The sequence below is a fragment of the Macaca fascicularis genome, chromosome 15 (genome assembly GCF_037993035.2).
Source record: "Macaca fascicularis isolate 582-1 chromosome 15, T2T-MFA8v1.1".
Lineage (NCBI taxonomy): Eukaryota > Metazoa > Chordata > Mammalia > Primates > Cercopithecidae > Macaca > Macaca fascicularis.
This window is the reverse complement of record NC_088389.1, coordinates 72,119,282-72,140,704: the sequence shown is the minus strand read 5'-3', so window position 1 is coordinate 72,140,704 and position 21,423 is coordinate 72,119,282. Positions and strand designations below refer to the sequence as shown.

Below are 21,423 nucleotides of genomic sequence, written 5' to 3'. Positions count from 1 at the left end.
TAAAATATATTGGCCTTTTAAAGAATTAAGCAGATACAATCAAGGAAAAGTATCCATAACTGACCTCTTCCTGTTTTTTATGATGGACTAGAACTGAGAATTTTTAAAGGTTTTAGGCTGCCCAAATATTTGGCCCAAATTACAGGTTCAACTCTGCTTTATCTACCTTGAAAATGGCATTGAAAAATGGTGATTTTATTACAATTTGTATTACTGTCCAAATGGTTCAGAATACCTTTAATCAGGTAACAAATCCTAAGATCTAACATTTTGCTGAAAATAAGTTTTGGCCAAAAGATTTATAAGGAAAGAACATATTGCCTGATTAACTGGAGGAATGAATAGGGTTCAACAAAAAGATGTGTGGATTTTGAGTGATTTTTCATAATTGAAATGTTACTGGTAACCTGTTGATAGACTTTTAGAACATATCTGTGTGGATTAGTAGGAACATCTAAATGTGAACCAAAGCTTAGTTTGAGGTATCTGCTCATTAACACAGAAGACTTATTATCAGTTGCCACCCAGCATTCAAGATTTGAGGGGCCAGGTTCTGTGGTGTGTGCCTGTGGTCCCAGCTACTCAGGAGGCTAACGTGGGAGAGAGAGCCTGAGCACGGGAACTTGAGGCCAGCCTGGGCAACACAGCAAAAACCTCGTCTCTAAAAAAATAAAAATAAAAAGGATTTAAGTCAAGTTCTTCATCAAATATCGGGATTGCTTGACAGTGAATACAAATTCAGCTGCCAATTTTTTTTGTTTTAATTACTAATTAAATATTGCCTAAAAATGTTCCTCACCTTAACAAAAGGAAGGAATTGGGCATAAAAACAAGCAGCACCCATGTCTTTATTAACCAGTCGACTACATGATAAAAATCTACATTGTAACATCTCTAGGTTTAAGATTTTTTTTTTTTTTTTTGAGACAGAGTCTCACTCTGTCTCCCAGGCTGGAGAGCAGTGGCACGATCTCGGCTCACTGCAAGCTCATCTCCCGGGTTCCCACCATTCTCCTGCCTCAGCCTCCCGAGTAGCTGGGACTACAGGTGCCTGCCACCACACCTGGCTAATTACTTTTTTGTATTTCTAGTAGAGACGGGGTTTCACCGTGTTAGCCAGGATGGTCTTGATCTCCTGACCTCATGATCCGCCCGCCTTGGCCTCCCAAAGTGCTGGGATTACAGGCATGAGCCACCGCACCTGGCCTCTAGGTTTAAGATTTGAGTAAGACTGAGAACCTTACAGGCTTTCAATAAATACCTCTGAGCTGATTATTTAAATGGCAGCATCAGATAGATACATGGTATTTTCCCATTACTTAGGTATTTCTAAAGCAAACATTCCCATTCTCTAAAGCCATTCGTTTTCAAAAATCTCTCAAGTATTTCAACATTTTAAAAGAAGAAGAAGACAAAAAATTGATTTTCCAAGGTAGGGAATTAAGTAGACTAATTTGTTTTGTTCACTCTACCTCACACATATCCACTCCAGTCAAATGTCCTGTAAATCATTCTGCATAGAGCAGAACAGACACAAAATGCTTCATGAAGATGGAGACTTTAATCATCTACAAAGCCCTCAGACCTTTTTTACTCTTATATGTTTAATCATACAGATGCCATCTACAGTATTTTGTAATTAGTAAGCAGCAATAAAGTTTATTCTGTACTACTTTAGCATATTAACTATTACTTTAAGTTGAAATAGAAAAATTATATCAATGTCTTTTCGTCTTGAAGTAATAGCAATGAAACTCATAACTCAAATCTGTTTACCAGCCTAAGAGAAGTATTTAAAATCATTAGGCTTCTTCTATGCTTTATTAGAAATATTTACGGAGGGGAAAAAATGGTAGAATTATTCCAAGGCATGTTCAGGAACAACAACAACAACAAAAAGAATTTGTAACTGCAATTCCAACGTTCCATAAATGTCCTCTATTTCCATTTAAAAACCCTTTAAAATTAACATAATTAAAGCAGCTAATAAAATACAATCCCTGCAACTTTTATATATAAGGAAAAACCTCATATAGTATCAGTAGACCACGGCTGATAAATAAAATACGCTGTATTCGTTATCAAATATAGAAACAACAGTTCGAGATTTATGTTTTTTGAAAAAATTAATTTATTTTAAGTTAAGGATCTCTATGTAAATTTATTTTGGTATCAAACAACTGCAATTAGTGATGGGGGGATAAAAGCATCCATAATTGTGGAAGGATGGTAATTTATTTACAAAAACTATACAAAATTAGATTAATTATAACAACTTATCAAAGGTTCCTGAAATCAATTTTGCTTTTGAAAAAGTATCAAAAGTCTTCAGATCCAGAATGACAGCATTTTATTATTTCTGATTCATGAAATTATAGCACATCAGATCTTTAAGCAACTACATCAGATAAAATCCTAGATAATAAAATATTCTCCATTTCCTGACAGCTTGGAATGTAAATGAAAACTTGTTCCATTTTCATTAAAGAAAAAAATCTAGAATAATGCATCCAGTGGTATCGAATACCTGTTAGAATGGCTTGTCTGCTATAATTAAACATGGGCAATTAGTTCCACATTGTTAAACACTGCCTTAAATTAATTCCTTCCTTTAATAAAAAAGTTTTTCTCAGTCATTTCAGATCTCTGTTACTCAGTTTTAACTAGCAAATTTGCATCTACATAAGGAATCTTCAAAATAGTGTATATTTAAAAAGTGCATATAAGCAAAACTAAATTTCTCAAATTGTTAACAAATTTAAAGCAAGAATTTAATATTATATTGTAAAATACAAGTAGACTTAACAGAAACATGCTTGGTCAATCTTTTGCTTTTAGGTTTGGTGCCCAAACATTTAAAAATAAAGAAAAAACTACCATGACTCTTTGCTTTTAAGATTTGCAGACACAGCTAAATACTCATCTAACAAAGTATCCAGGCTATCCAGCTATACTGCCATGAATTCATAAGACACTAACACACATTTAAAACATAAAAGTAGTCAAAAAAATAAAAAATAAAAAATAAAAAGAAACAGCCACAGGTATTTTAGGGCTAAAATAAGTTGACCTAATAAGGGTTACATGAGAAATAACATGTAAGACCCCAAATAAATTTTAGATACAAAATTAAATGATGTGGCTTTGTTCAAACATACCTAAAATTCAAACTCAAGTTAAATACCTACGCTGGCTTTTTTATATCACCAGCTTTCATTAGGGCCTTAATCGCTCTTGCCCTCATCTCAAGTTCTAGCAGCTCCAGTTGCTGTGCAGAAGGCTGAACATCTTCTGGTGGAGGAACAGCCAGAGTGGCCGCTTTGGGTTCGTTTGGGCTAGACTCTGCCAGTCCTAGAATCTCATTCACACTTTTCTCAATGTCTTTCTCCAGGTCATCTATCTGACCAGCTTCACTTTGGACTGTATTTTCTGGTGCCTCGGGAGCAGCTGCTTCTTCGTTGCATGGGCCTTCTATGTCGCTGTCATAAGCATCTGCATTTATACTGAGTACATCACTATCTTCCCCTTTTCCTGTAACAAAAAAAGCAGAAAGATCCATGTCAACCTAAATACCATGGGTCAAAATTTCCTTACTGTTTATAATTTAAAAACTGCTTTGATCCCACCTCCCACTATGGAGTCCCAAACACATTCCATAATCCCCATGCCACCCTCTTTTCCCCTGACTCCTCAATCTTCAAAGCAGATCTAATGCAATGTGAATTCAAATGTATTTTTCATTCTAATTTAGAACACGGGAACATTAAGAAATGTATTCCATCATATGGAGTGCCCATGATCTATTTTCCTAATTAAAATGTCATAACATTTTATATCACAGTAAAGCTTCTGCCCTACAAAATGAAAGCTGACACTGGAAATCCTCTGGATAGAATATGGCTTATTATTCAAGTAGTAAAATTTCATTCTAGAAGGTGTTTAAAATACTTTGCTTTATAAACTACAAAAAAGAAAAAGTATCATCAGCAAGCAGTACAACATATGCATTGCAACTATCCCAATCTTTTCATATACTTTTTCAAACACTGTGTTCCAAATCAATAAATTAAAGAAGAATGCCTAAGGCCATTTTCCAAGGTAAAATGTGTTTTAATGACGACGATTTTAATTAACAAAGTTAGTACACCATAATTTTAAAAAATGCGTTTGTTATAAAACTTCTATAACAGATTATGGCTCTCCACCACCTTGTTCTTGGCATTGAATACTACTCAATTCCAGGCATCAATTGCAACTTTGAGTACTCACTTATATTCCCAATTAATTTATCTTTTAAATATTGAATTTTTTTTTAAAAAGTCATGATCCCCAAAATGTTAGCTGTCCCTACTATAAGAAAGCTTTGATAGTGCTTTCCTTACAGTAGGGAAAGCTTCTTTACAAAACATAGATTGATAGATGGTAAATTCTGGTAACAGACTGTACAGGAAGGACATAAACAATTATACTCCATCGGTTTTATAATAGATGATTTACTGACCTTCAGTAATCCTCCTACATGCTTATAATTCAAAAACCACCCCCATTCCAAAATTAAAGTGGAAAATAAAACAAAAAATCATTTTTGTGTCTATAAATAGAACTTGCAAAAAAAAAAGATTATCATTTTATTTGATGGCAAAGAACATTTTATGTATGTCCACAAAGCAACAAATATTTCCAAATAGCAAAAAAAAAAAAAAAAAAAAATCTACAGAAAATTGAATATAACCTTTTAAGAAGCAATAATTTATACAAGTATTCTAACTTGAGACTAAAACAGATTTAAGAAAATAAGGCCGGTTGCGGTGGCTCATGCTTGTAATCCCAGCACTCTGGGAGGCCGAGGAGGGCAGATTACCTGAGATTGGGAGTTTGAGACGAGCCTGACCAACATGGAGAAACCCCGTCTCTACTAAAAATACAAAATTAGCCAGGCGCAGTGGCGCGTGCCTGTAATCCCAGCTACTCGGGAGGCTGAGGCAGGAGAATCACTTGAACCCAGGAGACGGAGGTTGTGGTGAGCCAAGATCGTGCCATTGCACTACAGACCGGGCAACGAGGGTGAAACTTCGTCTCAAAAAAAAAGAAAAGAAGTGCTAAGTTGTTCACAGTCTCAAAAAATTAATTTTAGTGTCCACCAGGCTTTACCTAAAATTTAGAGTGTGTAGTCACTGATTCTGAATAAGAAACTATAGGCTGTATAAAATATTTTAAAAGACAAATTTTTGAAAAATGTGACTTGTTTTTCAGACTAGAGGTTGTTGCGAGATAATGAATGAAGAGCTGAATAATATAATGAGGGGGTGGAGAAGAAGAAAACTGGTAGTTGATTCAGAGGCTTGATCAGACTCAGGTTCAATTTTCTGGTAAGAATATTTAGAAGTGATGTTGTATACTTCCAGTACATAATATATAATTGCTTTTCTTTTTGTGATCATGTCAGTATCCACTGGGATTGGGTATTGTCTATAGCGGCTGATGACAATACTCTTGATTCCCTAAACCTAACCATTGTAATGCTTTTGTTTGTAATCTAGTTTTCTTCCTGTGGAAATTTTCAGGAATTTTTTTTTATCCTTGAATTCTGTTTCACAGGATGTGTCTTAGGTTTGATGTTCTACACTTGGCAAGCCCTTTCAGGGTGAAGGCCTTCTTCACCTTCTATCAGATTTTATCCAGATTATTTCTTTATTTTCCCTTTCCACTGTCTACTTTCTTGCTTTCTGATTTACTCTGACACTTTATCAAGTCCCTGCTCAAATGGTACCTTATCAGATCACGGTGATCACTCTCTGTGAAAGTGTCATCCTACTACTATCTTCTTATCCTGTTTTATTTTTCTTCATTGCACCTGACATTTTTATGTATTTTTACTCTCTCTACTACTCCAATGTAGGGCAGAGATTTTTGTTGTTCACTGCTGTTTCCTTGGTGCTTAAAACAGTGTCTTGTACACAGTAGGTGCTCAGTAATATTTGTTGAATTATATTCAGTTCCTGTTGGACTTCATGAGTTGTTCATCTTCATCTCTTAACTTTTATTGCACATTTAAAAATATTTTTTCCTGGATTTTGAGATATTTCCTTAACATTATCTCCCAGCAAATGCTGAATATTTGCTTTTTCGGTCGCTCAGGTTGGAATGCAGTGGCGCAATCTCTGCTCACTGCAACCTCCACCACCAGGGTTCAAGCAATTCTCCTGCCTCAGCCTCCTGAGTAGCTGGGATTACAGGTGTGCGCCACCACACTTGGTTACTTTTTGTATTTTTAAAAGAGACAGGATTTCCCCATGTTGGTCAGGCTGGTCTCGAACTCCTGACCTCGTGATCCACCTGCCTTGGCCTCCCAAAGTGCTGGGATTACAGGTGTGAGCCACCACGCCTGGCCGATATCTGTATTTTTAAATTCTAACAATTCTTGGTCTCTGGCTTGTTTTCATTGCACCGTTTTATGGCTGCAGTGTCCACATTAGTCTCTCTAATAAGGAAATTAAATGGACTGTCTTCTTCCCCTTTCTTTAAAAAATTATCTTCTGATCCCCGGATTTTATTTCTTTTGTTTATCTTGGTCCTTCATTTGTTTTAGTTATGTTTTTCTGGTAGCTGGTTTTTCAGCAGTTGTTTATTTCTCTAACAGATCTTTTTTTTGATGTAAAGTGGATGTGGGGTAGGCCTCTCAGAGTAGAGTGCTTGGATGTAGGGAAAGAAGGAGGAGTTCAGTTGGCTTAATTATTCAAAATGAATTTAATTTTAATTGCCATGTTGTTTGTTCCACAGCCAATTCTTCCTCGCTTCCAAGACTCTCTAAGAAAGAGTTACACTTATTGGCCAGGCGCCGTGGCTCACGCCTGTAATCCCAGCACTTTGGGAGGCCGAGGCGGGTGGATCACAAGGTCAGGAGTTCAAAACTCGCCTGGCCGAGATGGTGAAACCCCATCTCTACTAAAAATACAAAAATTAGCAGAGCATGCTGGCGGGTGCCTGCAATCCCAGCTACTCGGGAGGCTGAGGCAGAGGACTGCCTGAACCAGGAGGCAGAGATTGCAGTGAGCCAAGATTGTGCCACTGCACTCTAGCCTGGGTGACAAAGCGAGACTCCGTCACAAAAAAAAAAAAAAAAAAAAAAGAGTTACACTTATCTACGGTGTCTTTGGTTGTGATTTTCCTTTCTTTTGTCAATTTGATCCTGTTTACTTACATTTTGTGAAAACCATAACATTTCTCGTCTTTACATTATATCTTTTTTTGTTATACTATAAATTCATTTTTTCTTTTAATGCTTTTTACAGTTCATTCTTCTAAAAGGTTGAAGAAATACATGTTGGTTGACAGAGCAAAACGGGAAAATTCATTTTTCTTTTTTTTTTGAGACAGAGTTTTGCTCCTGTTGCCCAGGCTGGAGTGCAATGGCGCAATTTCGGCTCACCACAACCTCCACCTCCCAGGTTCAAGCAATTCTCCTGCCTCAGCCTCCTGAGTAGCTGGGATTACGGGCATGCACCACCACTAAAAATAAAAATTTTCTATTTTTAGTAGAGACGGGGGTTTCTCCATGTTGGTCAGACTGATCTCGAACTCCCGATCTCAGGTGATCTGCCTGCCTCAGACTCCCAAAATGCTGGGATTACAGGAGTGAGCCACTGCGTCTGGCCAATTTTTCTTCTTCTTTTATTCCCCTTCCCAGAAGTAACCACTGTTAATAATTTAGAGTACTTAACAAAAACATAATTATCACTCTTTGGCTTACTTTTTGACTTAACAATATAACTTGGTCATATTTTTTAACCTTAGCAATGTACTAACTTTTTTTTATAGACAGATAAAAATCTTCATTTTTACTAGTAAGTAAAAAGTAATATTTTGTTTTAATTTACATTTATCTGATTAGAAATTAGGTTGAGCTTTCTTTGCCACATGTGTACTGCCTTCTGTATTTCCAGTTTTGTGAAATATCTGACTTGTTTCTACCCTTTGCCCATGCTTTTGTTTCTTAACAATACCTCGATTCTATATATTCTTATATTTGCCCTTTTTAAAAACAAATTTGTTATTTTTTTGTAGTTTTCCTGTCTTATAAGTTTATTTGTGGCATTTTTTTCTCAGAAATATTAACATTTAGCTAAATCTGTTGTTTTTTTTTTCCTTTGTTTATTCCCCATTTTGTGGTTTACTTTGGAAGGACCGCTGTTAGTTCTGTCATCAGTTAACTTACAACTTATGTTATTATTTTAAATATCTCTCTTCCGTCACTTCAGTGGGTTCTTGGTAGGGATGGGAAGTAGATACGTATGTTCAATTTGCTGTCTTTAGCGGAAATTCATACCAGTATCTAAATAATCCATGCTCTACAGTTTGTCTTGGCTTAATTTAATAATTCACTGTCAAGAGGTTTCACAAGCATATCACTCAAAACACTAGATATACTTTCACCTTATGCATAAGAACTGTTTCTGATAAGCTAAATTATTATCAACTAGAATATTCGTAAGTCCTATCAAGGTTTAAATACGTTAGCATAATTTAAAAGTTCCCTTTATTTTTATACCTCAAAATGTTTGTGATGTGATTAATAGTTCTTATATGTGGCCAGGCGCAGTGGCTCATGCCTGTAATCCCAGCACTTTGGGAGGCCTAGATGGGCGGATCAAGAGGTCAGGAGATTGAGACCATTCTGGCTAACACAGTGAAACCCCGTCTCTACTAAAAAATATCAAAAAAATTAGCTGGGAGTGGTGGCGGGCACCTGTAGTACCAGCTACTTGGGAGGCTGAGGCAGGAGAATGGCGTGAACCCAGGAGGCGGAGCTTGCAGTGAGCCAAGATTGCGCCACTGCACTCCAGCCTGCGCAACAGAGTGAGACTCTTGTCTCAAAAAAAAAAAAAAAAAAACAAACCTCTTATATGTTTGTTTACTTTCATTGGATATTCTATTTAAAACTTTTATTTTAACAGAAAGCAAACCTATGCCACACAGTATTTTCTTTTATCTAATTTAGAGAATCCCACAGCTCTCACGCATTGAGGTTTGTTATAGATGATAATAAAAACAGTGGTACTACATTTTAGTTTTTTATATTATGTGGCACACTCCTTTTTATTTACATTAGGAGTCTATTACTTTTAGAAGGATTGGGTCTTACGTTGTTTATGTTTTCTCCTTGCTAATAAAATGTTTACAGAGTGTTGGCTGTTCTGTTTAGCTGCCAAATATTTTGCCTTTATGGTTTTATCCCATATTCACAACTATGCCTCGCTGAATAACATAAACATATATTCCTCTGAAAAATTATTCCATTTATTTATGTGTCAGTGATGAATCTGAGGAGTGATTGATTCATTTTGCTGTCTAGACACAAGTTTAAATGGATTAGTTTATTTTAAAAATCTTTAGTACTTGGGTGCAGAGTTTGACTGAGATATGAATCAAGTTGGTAGGACTGAAGTCAGCAGGAAACAAAAGAGAAACAGTGAAAGTATACAGGCTAGAGGACAGTGTAATACAACAAAGGTACATTGGTGAGTAGCTAGCCAGAGGGTCAACCATAAGGGATTGAATGCATGATAAGGCCCTTTTTTTCCCCTGAGAAATCTTTTACGTCTTTGTCTTCCTGTAACTATTGCCTAGCCAAGCTCTTAAACTACTTTACTCCTTTCCCATAAGCTATTTGCTCCATTTCTTCATTTGTACTGTTTTTCTCTCAAGTGCCCTAAATGGTATGTAGTATTTCAGGGGTTACCCATCTTAGTGAAGGAGCACAGTCAATGTAAGGAATGTATCATATCTTCTTGTTTCTTTGTGTATTGTTTAAAGTTAACTTTAGTTCTTTTGCTGCTCTATAACATCAGTAACTTAGATCTAAGTTTTTACTTGCTCTCTTTCCTGTGCCACTTTATTATGTCTCTAGTTAATAGTATGAATGTTTATTCTTATTATTTTTAATTGCATTTTTTATATTTTACCTCAGACCCAATTGTCTTTTATTTTTCTTGGTGGATTTCAATAATGTTAGTTTAGCATCATGCATACATCAAAACTGTTTTTATTTCCTTTTTTTCCTTTAGGTATTTTTTAAAAAGCTTAAATTAAGTGGGCTTAAAGTACTAGCAGTGCCTTTGTAGAACCCAAACACCTCTTTAGTTCACAAACATATTTTTGACATTTTACCACAAACCATGTTATATGATTACTTCTAATTGTAAAACAATTTTTTGAGATGGAGTCTCGCTCTGTCGCCCAGGCTGGAGTGTAGTGGCGTGATCTCGGCTCACCACAAGCTTCGCCTACCAGGTTCACGCCATTCTCCTGTCTCAGCCTCCCGAGTAGCTGGGACTACAGGCGCCCGCCAACACACCCGGCTAATTTTTTGCATTTTTAGTAGCGACGGGGTTTCACCGTGTTAGCCAGGATGGTCTTGATCTCTGACCTCACGATCCGCCCGTCTCGGCCTCCCAAAGTGCTGGGGTTACAGGCGTGAGCCACCATGCCCAGCTAGTAAAACAATTTTTGAACAAAACTTTGTGAAAACTTATGTTAATGCTTTATTGAAATAGGTATCACATTACCTGTTATATTTCTTACTACTGACTATACTTTATTTGAAGGAGTAGAAATAATTTACCTCACTTCTTCCTGAAAACTCTCTCTTACACACATACACATACGTATGTGGGCAGAGTGGGGATTAGAGAGACAGAACATGACTACTCCCCAAAATTTTGAGATCTCTGAATGAGTTATTTGGGGATGAAGTTAATTCTTTAGAAAGAATGTACAAGTTTTACCTCTTCTATTTGAGGATCATGATTGATAGGGAAAACCCTGTAATTCCCTAATACCAAAAACGAGAGTAAATTATCTTTGGAAATGTATTAATAAGTTTGCAGATGATGCTTTAAAAAATGAGTTACTGACTCTACTGGAATGATGAAAATTAAGAAATACTGAAAAGACTTGAAGTATAAAGCTCTTCCAATAATTTGCCATGTTCTATTATACAAGTCACTTAACATATACTAAATTATTTCAGATGTGTAAAAAGTTTTGGCATCTATGATGCAGTTATAATGGACAGATGAAACCTATGAAGGCATTCAGCAACACTGTTATGGAGAACTTGGCTTTTTTTTTTTTTTTTTTCTGTGTAGTGTATTAAACTACTGATTTAGATTTAAGTGCATTAGGTTGACCATCATTTATAAAATTTAATCGTGGCATAACTGATTTCTAAAGACAAAGAAAAAATGCAAATGATTTAGTAGAGAAAACCTGTCTAGTATTCTGTTGAACCGTCACTGAACTTCCAAATAACATGAATATCCACCAGCCTGTAAACTTGACTTTTAAGACTCACAAATCCATTAACTATCCCCTTCAGAGATTATTCCAAGAATCAAATAAATATTTACTAAGTACCTTTTTTACACATGCCATGATGGTGCTATAAAGGCCTCAGAAGTAGGTCTTGCAAAATGTCAGAGTGACAAAATATTTGTGGCATGATTAAGACACAGGTTTTGCCTTCACATTTTGCTTAATGTATGGCATTGTACTTTAACATACCAAATTATGCAATATAAAATATAACAGAATTTCAGAGTATACAAGGCAACAGGCAAAAATCAGGGAGACATTCATAGATACATGACATGAGACGGGTCTTTAAGAATGGGTAAAATCTACTAGGTGATATTAACAGAAGAGGAAACTCCAAAAATGGGCACAAGTAAAATGCTAGATGCAAGCTCAGTACAGAGGTATGTGAGCCTGACAGAATAAAATGCACAAGTGGGAATATATAAAAAAAAGGCAGTATCCAAAATTATTGTCTGAACACATCACCATTCTAGGATAAAAAGCACAATACGGACTCCCTGCTTGTCTTTTACAAAGGATCAGATAAGTGGATATTTTTGGTCTTGCACTGGGGCATAATAACAGGCTGACATAAGCAAGTCCTGACTATAATCTTTTGTCGAGTAATCTGAAAGTAAATAAAAAATTGTTTAAAATAGCATTTATCATTTTTCCTACCACTAATACAGGGTTCTGAAAGAATAAAAGTTTGATATCAAAAATGAAAATACCTAAAAGGGAAAAATGAAGGCAGAATAGTTGTCTCAATTTCCAAGCACTGGAGTTTGGAAGCAAGCAACTTTTCCCCCTCGAGATTTCTTGGAACTTATACTCATTCAAAAGGGCATCACACTCAAATACTTTGTTAGTAACATCTCAGTGCTCCACAATCTACCCATCCTAGGAAAGTGTGCTCGAACTCACCGTCTGCTTCACAAACTACCATGTTTCTTGTGGCACTGCTTTTGCTTGTTTAAATATAAGCTTAGAAAGAGACACTAGAGACTTGATTCTTAATTTAGATAATGTAAAATTATTTTTAAATTAAATTTTTTTTGAGACAGGGTCTCACTCTGTCACCCAAACTGCAGTGCAGTGGCGCAATCATGGCTCACTGCAACCTCTGCCTCCTGGGCTGAAGCAATCCTCCCATCTCAGTCTCCCAGGGCTCATGCCCATAATCCAGCACTTTGGGAGGCCAAGAGAGATGGATCACTTGAGGTCAGGAGTTTGAGACCAGCCTAGCCAACATGGTGAAACCCCATCTCTATTAAAAATACAAAAATTAGCTGGGCATGGTGGTGTGCACCTGTAATCCCAACTACTCAGGAGAAGGAGGCAGGAGAATTGTTTGAACCTGGGAGGCAGAGGTTGCAGTGAGCTGAGATCACACCACTGCACTCCAGCGTGGGTGACAGAGGGAGGCTCTGTCTCAAAAACAAACAAACAAAAAGGGTATTGAGAGAAGAAGGGAGGTGAGCAGAAGTAGGTTAGGGAAGGGAAGGCTTCATAGATATGGAAATAATCTTAAAAACAGTAGTTTGACATAAATAAGAGTACACTACTGGTGTAAATAAGTTTAGATCTCAGATTTGATATATTGGAACACAGGTATTAAAACTTGCAGTCACAACTGATAGGCTGTGAACTAGACATGTGTTAGATCAACACAGTCCTGGTTTTCAAAAGGTGACTTCTATAAGACTGTAGTACAGTAAACCTGACATCAATTCCCAATGAATTCTAGGTTTATTAGAAGGTTTATGAGCTCTGGGAAAAAAAAAATTAGTATCAACTAGTTTAGACAGATCAGGTAACATTTGATCAGGAATCTAAATGATGCATGGAAGACCCATATGGTTATCTGAGGAGGAAGCAGGCAGGCAGAAGGAACAGCAAAAGCAAAGCCCCTGACACAAGAGTGTTTGGAGTGCTAGAAGAAAGCAATGAGGCAGGAGCAGAGACAGCAAGGCAGAGAGTAACAGGTCACATCATGTTAAGGCTGTACTGGCCAAAGGAAAGATGGACTATGGATTTTGTGTAGAGGTGGGAAGCTATTAGAAGGCTTTGATAAGAACATTGACATGACCATTCATACATTACAAAATAATCAGACTGCTGTGTGAAAGAGACTCCCATGAGCACGGATAGAAACAGGGGGATCAGGATGGAGATGAAGGAAAGGACTGAAGAATGATTCCAAGGTTCTTGGCCTGGACACTGAGAAGAATATAACTGCTATTTATTAAGACAGGGATAGATGGTAGAAGCAGCACGGTATTGTAGTTTTTATGTTTCTTGTTTTTTGGGTGGGTAGGGAGTCAGAGAGGGATCTAGAATTTATTCAGGTACACATTAACTTTAAGATGCTTACTGGACATTTAATAAGTAAACTGGATACGCAAGTGTTAGAAGTCAGAATTGTAGAAATAAATTAGTAGCTGCCAGTCTTGAAACTACATAAGATCATCAGTTAGACAGGGTAGAAAAAAGTCAGTCCTGGGGCACTCATCCTTTAGAAGTCAGAAAAAGCCAGGAAAGCCAGTGTCAAGAAAGAGAAAATAACCAATGCTGTCATATGCCGCTGATGGGTCAAGATGAGAACTGAGCAATGACGAGTGAAATGGCTGCTGGCAGTAATTCACCACAGAGGGGGACATTAATTAGGTAGAGAAATGAAGTATTTGCAGGTACCAAAAGGTAGCAGGATCAGGACTCAAACAGAGGGGCTGGTCTTGGCAGCACAAAGAGTTCATCCGTTTTAACAGGAGATAAGGGGAGTACATAGGTTCAGATACAGGTGGATATGAAAAAAATTTATTTACATATCTGTTTTCCTTTATTAGACAAGTTCTTTCCAGATCAGGACATATTTATCTTTCTATCCTTAGTGCCTAGAACAAAACAGTAAGTTTGTTGGATGAAGGGGTGAACTTCAAAATTTTAAGAGCTATTATTTAGAAGATGTATTAAACTCATTTTCTTCAAACCAAAGGGCACAGAGAAACCAATGAATACAAGTTACATAAAGGCATATTATGATTCAATATATAGAGACCCTTTTACCAATTAGAAACTGCCAGGTTGATACTGAGGTGATGAGACAGAAAACAATAATGACAACAATAACAGAAATTATTACTACGGCTGATCCTTTTGAGCACTTAATATGTACTAAGCACTGCTCTAAAGCATTTTGTGTGTATTAATTCATTCAATCTTTACACCTACATAATGAAACAGGCACTCATATTTACTATCCTTATTTTATAAATGAGGAAGCTGAGGAACAGAGAGTTTAAGTAACTTGCCCTGGGTTCACATAGCTAAAGTAGCAAAACAAAATCAAACCCAAGTAAGTTTCCAAAACCTATGCACTTAAGACATTCTATACGATTTTCCAGAACTTAACAGATTCAAAATAACCACAGAAGCTTCACAAATTAGGATGCTGGGTTCAGCCGAATGTATCTTCTTCTTGTGCGTCCCTTAAATGATATATTTACAAAGTCTCACCTGAATAAATATAGTATGCACCAAACATACACCTAGAGTCTGTGTATTACATATGAATAACTAGTAAGAGAACAAAAAGACAAGCTACAGATTCAGAGAAAACATTTGTAAAACATATGTGACAAAGCACAGGTATCCAAAATACATAGACAGCTCTTAAAACAACAATACGAAAACAACCCAGTTTTTAAAATGCACAAATGATCTGAAAAGGCAACTCACCAAATATACAAAATGGCAATTAGGTGAATGAAAGATGTTCAACATCATATATCATTAGGGAATTGCAAAAGAAAACAAGAGATTACTTATACGCCTATTAGAATGACCAAAATCCAAAACACTGACACTACCAAATGCTGATGAGAATGTGGAGCAATGGGAACTCTCATTCATCATCAGTGGGAATACAAAATGGTACACTTTGGAATACAGTTAAGCAATTTCTTACAAAACTAAACTTGGTATTTATCCAAATGGGTTGCAAAGTTATGTCCACGCAAAAACCTGCACACTATTTTATTCATAATTGCCAAAACTTGGAAGCAACCAAGATGTCATGGGTGAATGGATAAACTGCTGTACATCATGCAATGGAAATTCAGCAATAAAACAAAATGTGCTATCAAGCCACACAAAGACATGGAGAAACTTCAAATACTCAGTGACAGAAACCAACCTGAAAAGGCTACACACTGTATGATTCAAAACTACAGAGATTCCAGGAAAAGCAAAACTATAGGGATTGTAAAACGATCAGTGGCTGTCAGGGGTTGGGGGAGAGAGAGGGCAGGATAAACAGGTAGAACACAGAAGATTTTTAAGGCAGTGAAAATATTCTGTACATTGTAATAGTGGATTGATGTCATTATAAAATTATCAAAACCCATAGAATGTACAACACAAAGGGTAAGTCCTAATCATAAATTATGGACTTGGTTAATAATAATGTACAAATTGGTTCACTTGGGGAAGAGTTGGTAAGCAGGTATATGGGAACTCCGTGTACTTCCTGCTCACTTTTTCTGTAAACCTAAAGCTGCTACCAAAAAAAGCCTTTTAATAAAAAATAAAGTATAAGTTCATTATGTATCAACTATACGATGTGGCAGCCAAAACCGCAAATTAAATCATAGACTATGATGTGCTGTGTGTAAAGAGTTCTGAAACTGGTAACCAAATCTGGATTCAAGCCTAGTATTTACTGTCTTTCCTTTGGTAGGAGCACTTTGGTAAAGAGGTGCTTTCCCTAATGAACTGAGTAAGAGTGTAATGACTAAAAAGAACCCAGTGTCCCAATAATGATTGAAGGTTTACACTATGTGACCTCCAAAGTAGATGCCTTAGGAGTATGTCTAAGATCCTATGATACACATCACAGGACAGAATGTGTAAAATGAGTACTTAAAATATTTCTCTCAAAATACTGAAATCTTTGTGGTGCAATCATGGCTCACTGCAGCTTCGACCTTCTTCCTGGGTTGAAGTGATTCTCCCTCCGCGGCTTCCTAAAACGCTGGGATTGTGGGTATGAGCCTGGCTAATAATTTTTTTAAAAGGGAGAAGGGTTTGAACCTATTTAAAGCAAAACTCTGTGTGCATATTTTGTGCTTGCATGTCTTTAAGGAAAAGATTCTCACATGAGACAGTTAATGTACAAATATTCAAAATAAGATGTAGTAAATATCTTCATTGACTTTGATCATTTTATACACCATTTAATTATATTATTTATTTTAATAACTGTATTCAAATGAATATATTTTAAGGAACCATTAAACAAATCAAAGACTAAATCAAACACATTTTCTTTTCTTCCGATAGAATAAAAAATGTAGAGATAACAAAAAAAAGGGGATATTTCACATTGCTTCCATTAAACAATTTAGGAAAACAGTTATTAACCATTCTTCCTAAGCACAAACAATGCACGAGGCACTGGTCTTAACCAAACCTGACAGCTAGAAAGGAACTTGAAGACCAAGGCCAAACAGCCAACCATTGCTTGAATCCTCTACAACAGCACCACCACATGGCTATATATGTGGCCTGTGTCCAAAACCTTCAGCATCAGAAACATCTTAGAAGGCAGTCCACTGCGTTAGACCAAAAAATTTTGTCTAATGATAATGCTATTTATTGGTTCTATTTTTTTTCTTCTCCAAGGCCATATAGAAAAAATCTAATCACGCTTCCATTTAATAGTACTTCAAATATTTAACAGCAACAACTATAAACCTCAACTCTTCAATCTAACTTAACAAAGCTATTTCTCATGTATAGTTTTAAAATTTTTCTCATGAAAACTTCCAAGAAAAAATACAAACCATAAGAACTGAATTTTTGAATTTACAAAGTAAAACAGTTCACAAAACGACATACTTCTCCAATTGTAAACTTTAAAGCAACAATTTAAATACAGACCAATATTTTACCATTGCTGAATGTCTGCAGTAAACTTAACATTAGCAGATAGTTGATATTTTTAAAGTATTTTCTACAAATGAAATACCTTCAACAAAGTTTTTAACTATAGCACAACTGACCAATTCAGAAAATTTATATAAGCCACCATTATTTGAAAAGCAGCAATCTCTGAAATCCTCCAGGAAATTAACATAAGATCTCAAACTTGCACATGTGAGCTTGCACAGGTACATGTGCATGCACATGTGTACCTACAAACGTGCTATAGCTGTGCTAATGAGTAAAAACTATAACTGATGTTTCTTATACAACTGCATTCTGACTGAAATTATTTAAGCAATAATTTCTGGCCGGGTACAGTGGCTCACGCCTGTAATCCCAGCACATTGGAAGGCCACGGTGGGTGGATCACCTGAGGTAGGGAGTTCGGGACCAGCCTGGCCAACATGGTGAAACCCCATCTCTACTAAAAATACAAAAATTAGCCAGGCATGGTAGTGGGCACCCGTATTCCCACTACTTGGGAGGCTGAGGCAAGAAAATTGCTTGAACCCAGGAGGTGGAGGTTACAGGGAGCTGAAATCACACCACTGCACTCCAGCCTAGGCGACAGGGCAAAAAAATAAAAAGAAAGAGAGAAAGAAAGAATTTCTAACAGAAGAGTTTCTGTTTTACTACAGTTCCAATCATTGAACCAACAGATTATATTTACATTTAAATAACATTTTCATTGTAAAGTTAGTTCCTTTTATTAGTCCATTATTAAAGTGCAGTGGAAGTTAGTGTACAATCTGATACTCATCTTCAGCACTGCCGGTTTCAAAAATATTTTCTAGCAACAAAGACAAATGAAACCAGCACTAGACAAGAAAATGCCAATTTCAACTTAATGTATAATTAATACTTGTGTATTATTCAAGTAATACTTCGGTATTTTAAATGCTCTACTGATAATGTAATTTAAATAACTTATATACCATTAATAGGTCACGATATGATTTATTTTATTCTGAAAGAGCAAAAAGAAAATTCAATGCTGCTTTATATTTTGGTCTACTGAACAAAAGGTTACTTTTGTACTAAATAAGCTTCAGTGAATTTTCTCAATTGGTCAAGCCATTAAAATGACAGTGCATTCACAAGGAGCTTATATTCTGCTTTTATTGAGCTCACTGTGAACAAAAATAGCTAGCTAGGCAAGAAAAGTTAGAGATATTAGATGTTGCAGGTTATGCACGTTACAAATAGAAAATATTAGTGCAGGCCGGGCGCGGTGGCTCAAGCCTGTAATCCCAGCACTTTGGGAGGCCGAGACGGGCGGATCACGAGGTCAGGAGATCAAGACCATCCTGGCTAACACAGTGAAACCCCGTCGCTACTAAAAAATACAAAAAACTAGCCGGGCGAGGTAGCGGGCGCCTGTAGTCCCAGCTACACGGGAGGCTGAGGCGGGAGAATGGCGTAAATCCGGGAGGCGGAGCTTGCAGTGAGCCGAGATCCAGCCACTGCACTCCAGCCTGGGTGACAGAGCGAGACTCCGTCTCAAAAACAAAAAAAAAAAAAAAAAAAAGAAAATATTAGTGCATTAGAAAAAAGGGAATAATCTTTATTGAGCCTATCAGGATGTCTATTTCTTGATATACCTCTCAGCTTGTTTGGTAACTTCACGCAAGTTACTATCTACTTCAGATTTCAGCTATACTAATATTTATCTGGAAGATGTTCTCCATAAATAAATATTCTAAGTAACTTATGTTTATCCATTATGAAATAAAACATTTTATATTTTAATCATTTTGTAGATACTCTTCCAAAAGATTTTAATTCCCTGCTTTTCTTAAAAAGGTTAAAACTAGCCGGTCGCAGTGGCTCACGCCTATAATCCCAGCACTTTGGGAGGCCGAGGTGGGCAAATCATGAGGTCAGGAGATTGAGACCATCCTGGCCAACACAGTGAAACACCATCTCTACTAAAAATAATAATAATAAAAAAAATTAGCTGGGTGTGTTGGCGGGCGCCTGTAGTCCCAGCTACTCAGGAGGCATGAGAATGGCGTGAACCCGGGAGGCAGAGCTTGCAGTGGGCCGAGATTGCGCCACTGCACTCCAGCCTGGGCAACAGAGCAAGACTCTGTCTCAAAAAAAAAAAAAAAGGTTAAAACTTAATTTAACTATTTCCTATAGATTTAGTCACAACATGAGCATGAACTGTATTGTACAATGGTACTGCTACACTTTGATCTTACGTCTTCTCAACTCTGCTTGATGTGTTCTTAATATCTCATACCGCAATGAGGACCTGAGTGTGGTGCAGGTTCCTAAGCATAAAAGGCCTGGGCTTTTGAAATCTGGCTCGTCGGAGGTCTTCTTCTCTCCCTCTCTGCACCTTCATGACTGGTTTTTCACATGACTGAAGTTCTCATAAGAAATCACAGCAAATCAGGCTGTTGACACTAGGAAGGGAGTTCTAAAGAACTCTGAGTGTGTGAACATGCGAAAAGAAAAACATCTTCTCTTATAAGGTAACAATGGCTAATCTGTGGTCTCCACTAGCTTTTCTTATCCTTTATAGAACATTCTCTTCTCCTCAGATGATCTAACAGCATATCCTCTATACTGCCTGTTCATTTGATACAAAGAGCAGAAACAAAGAAGAAACAGTAGCAGTGTAGTCTAATGATACATGAGATGTAATCTAATTATACATGAGGTGTAAGATAATATATGATTATATTATATAAAATAATAGGTGTTTAGCGTGTATTTATATATGAAAAATAAATGTCAATTAAATTATGAATCTGAGTTTATGGGGGTGCTCAGAAGAAGTCAGAGTACAAACACGTAATTTTGTCTGGCTATATATGAGGTTATCACAACAGAACTTTTGAAGAGCAGTGGGAATTTTCGGAACAATCAAACATTCATAAATCCTACAGTAAATAAATCAGAAATACAGAAAATCTAGATTTTGCTCTCTCTATATAAATTGAACAAATCACTAAATTCATTATCTAACCTTTTTTTCCACTTTTTAAATTAAGCATTAATAAAAGACCAGTTTTTAAAAAAATTCTGCCTAAATAGCGACTTGTTTTTCTCTACCAAATACGTTCATATGACTCATATTTTAGAGAAACTATTCTAAGCCATCAAAGATTAGGTGATTACATGATAGATAACCTAATCTTCTTGGCTGCAATAAATTTTTACTGCTCTGAATTAATTTTATCAGAAACAAATGTGAGCTGGCATTTGAGTAACTAATAAAAACTTATTTTACTTTCAATTCTTCCTACTAAAGATAAAAAAGAAGCAAAAAAGGCGTTTAAAAGATTAGCCCTACTAATGTACTTGGCTTGAATAAATTAAAATTACCACTTTATTTCTGCTAGCTGGTAATGACAAAAACTGATTTAAAGAAAGCAATAAATAAGGAAGAAAGTAAGTAAACAAGGACAAAATACCTCAGGGGGAAAAACGTTATCCTATAAAACTTACTTTTTTTTTTTCCACATACAACCCAAAGCTACCCAGTTAACGTATCTCCAATGTCTTGTAGCTGATGATATATAAATTGCTGAAATAGGCCAGGCGCGGTGGCTCACACCTGTAATCCCAGCACTTTGGGAGGCCAAGGCAGGTGGATCACAAGGTCAGGAGATCTAGACCATCCTGGCTAAGACGGTGAAACCCCATCTCTACTAAAAATACAAAAAATTAGCCAGGCGTGGTGGCAGGCACCTGTAGTCCCAGCTACTTGGGAGGCTGAGGCAGGAGAATGGCATGAACCTGGGAGGTGGAGCTTGCAGTGAGCCGAGATCGTGCCACTGCACTCCAGCCTGGGCGCCAGGCCGAGACTCCATCTCAAAAATAAATAAATAAATAAAATAAAATAAAATAAATTACTGAAATAAAACTATTCAAGATGATAAAACATTTTCTGGTGGCTTCTGTAACCAACTATACATCACAAAATATAGTCACTCCAGTAGCTAAAAGAATCATGAAGTAAAGGATATATTCTTTACACTTCTGATTTTTGACCAAATAAATTGCTCTCTTCCTCTATCTGTAAAATGGGGTGAGTTAGACACTGAAAATTTATTATTGGTAAAATGATTT

At 36.5% G+C, this 21,423-nt stretch overlaps 1 protein-coding gene across 8 annotated transcripts in view; it reads right to left on the bottom strand.

The window, feature by feature from the left end:
- Window positions 1-2,333: 2,333 nt before the first annotated feature.
- CAAP1 (caspase activity and apoptosis inhibitor 1) overlaps window positions 2,334-21,423 on the bottom strand; it is a 52,620-nt gene continuing 33,530 nt past the window's right edge. For all 8 annotated transcript variants that reach the window (XR_012424664.1, XR_012424665.1, XR_012424667.1 and 5 more), the window contains one exon: window positions 2,334-3,531. Coding sequence is in view for 3 of the 8 variants with exons in the window: in XM_065530435.2 (XP_065386507.1) it covers window positions 3,185-3,531 (347 nt within the window). In the remaining 5 variants the exon portion in view is untranslated. The remainder of the gene's footprint in view (window positions 3,532-21,423) is intronic.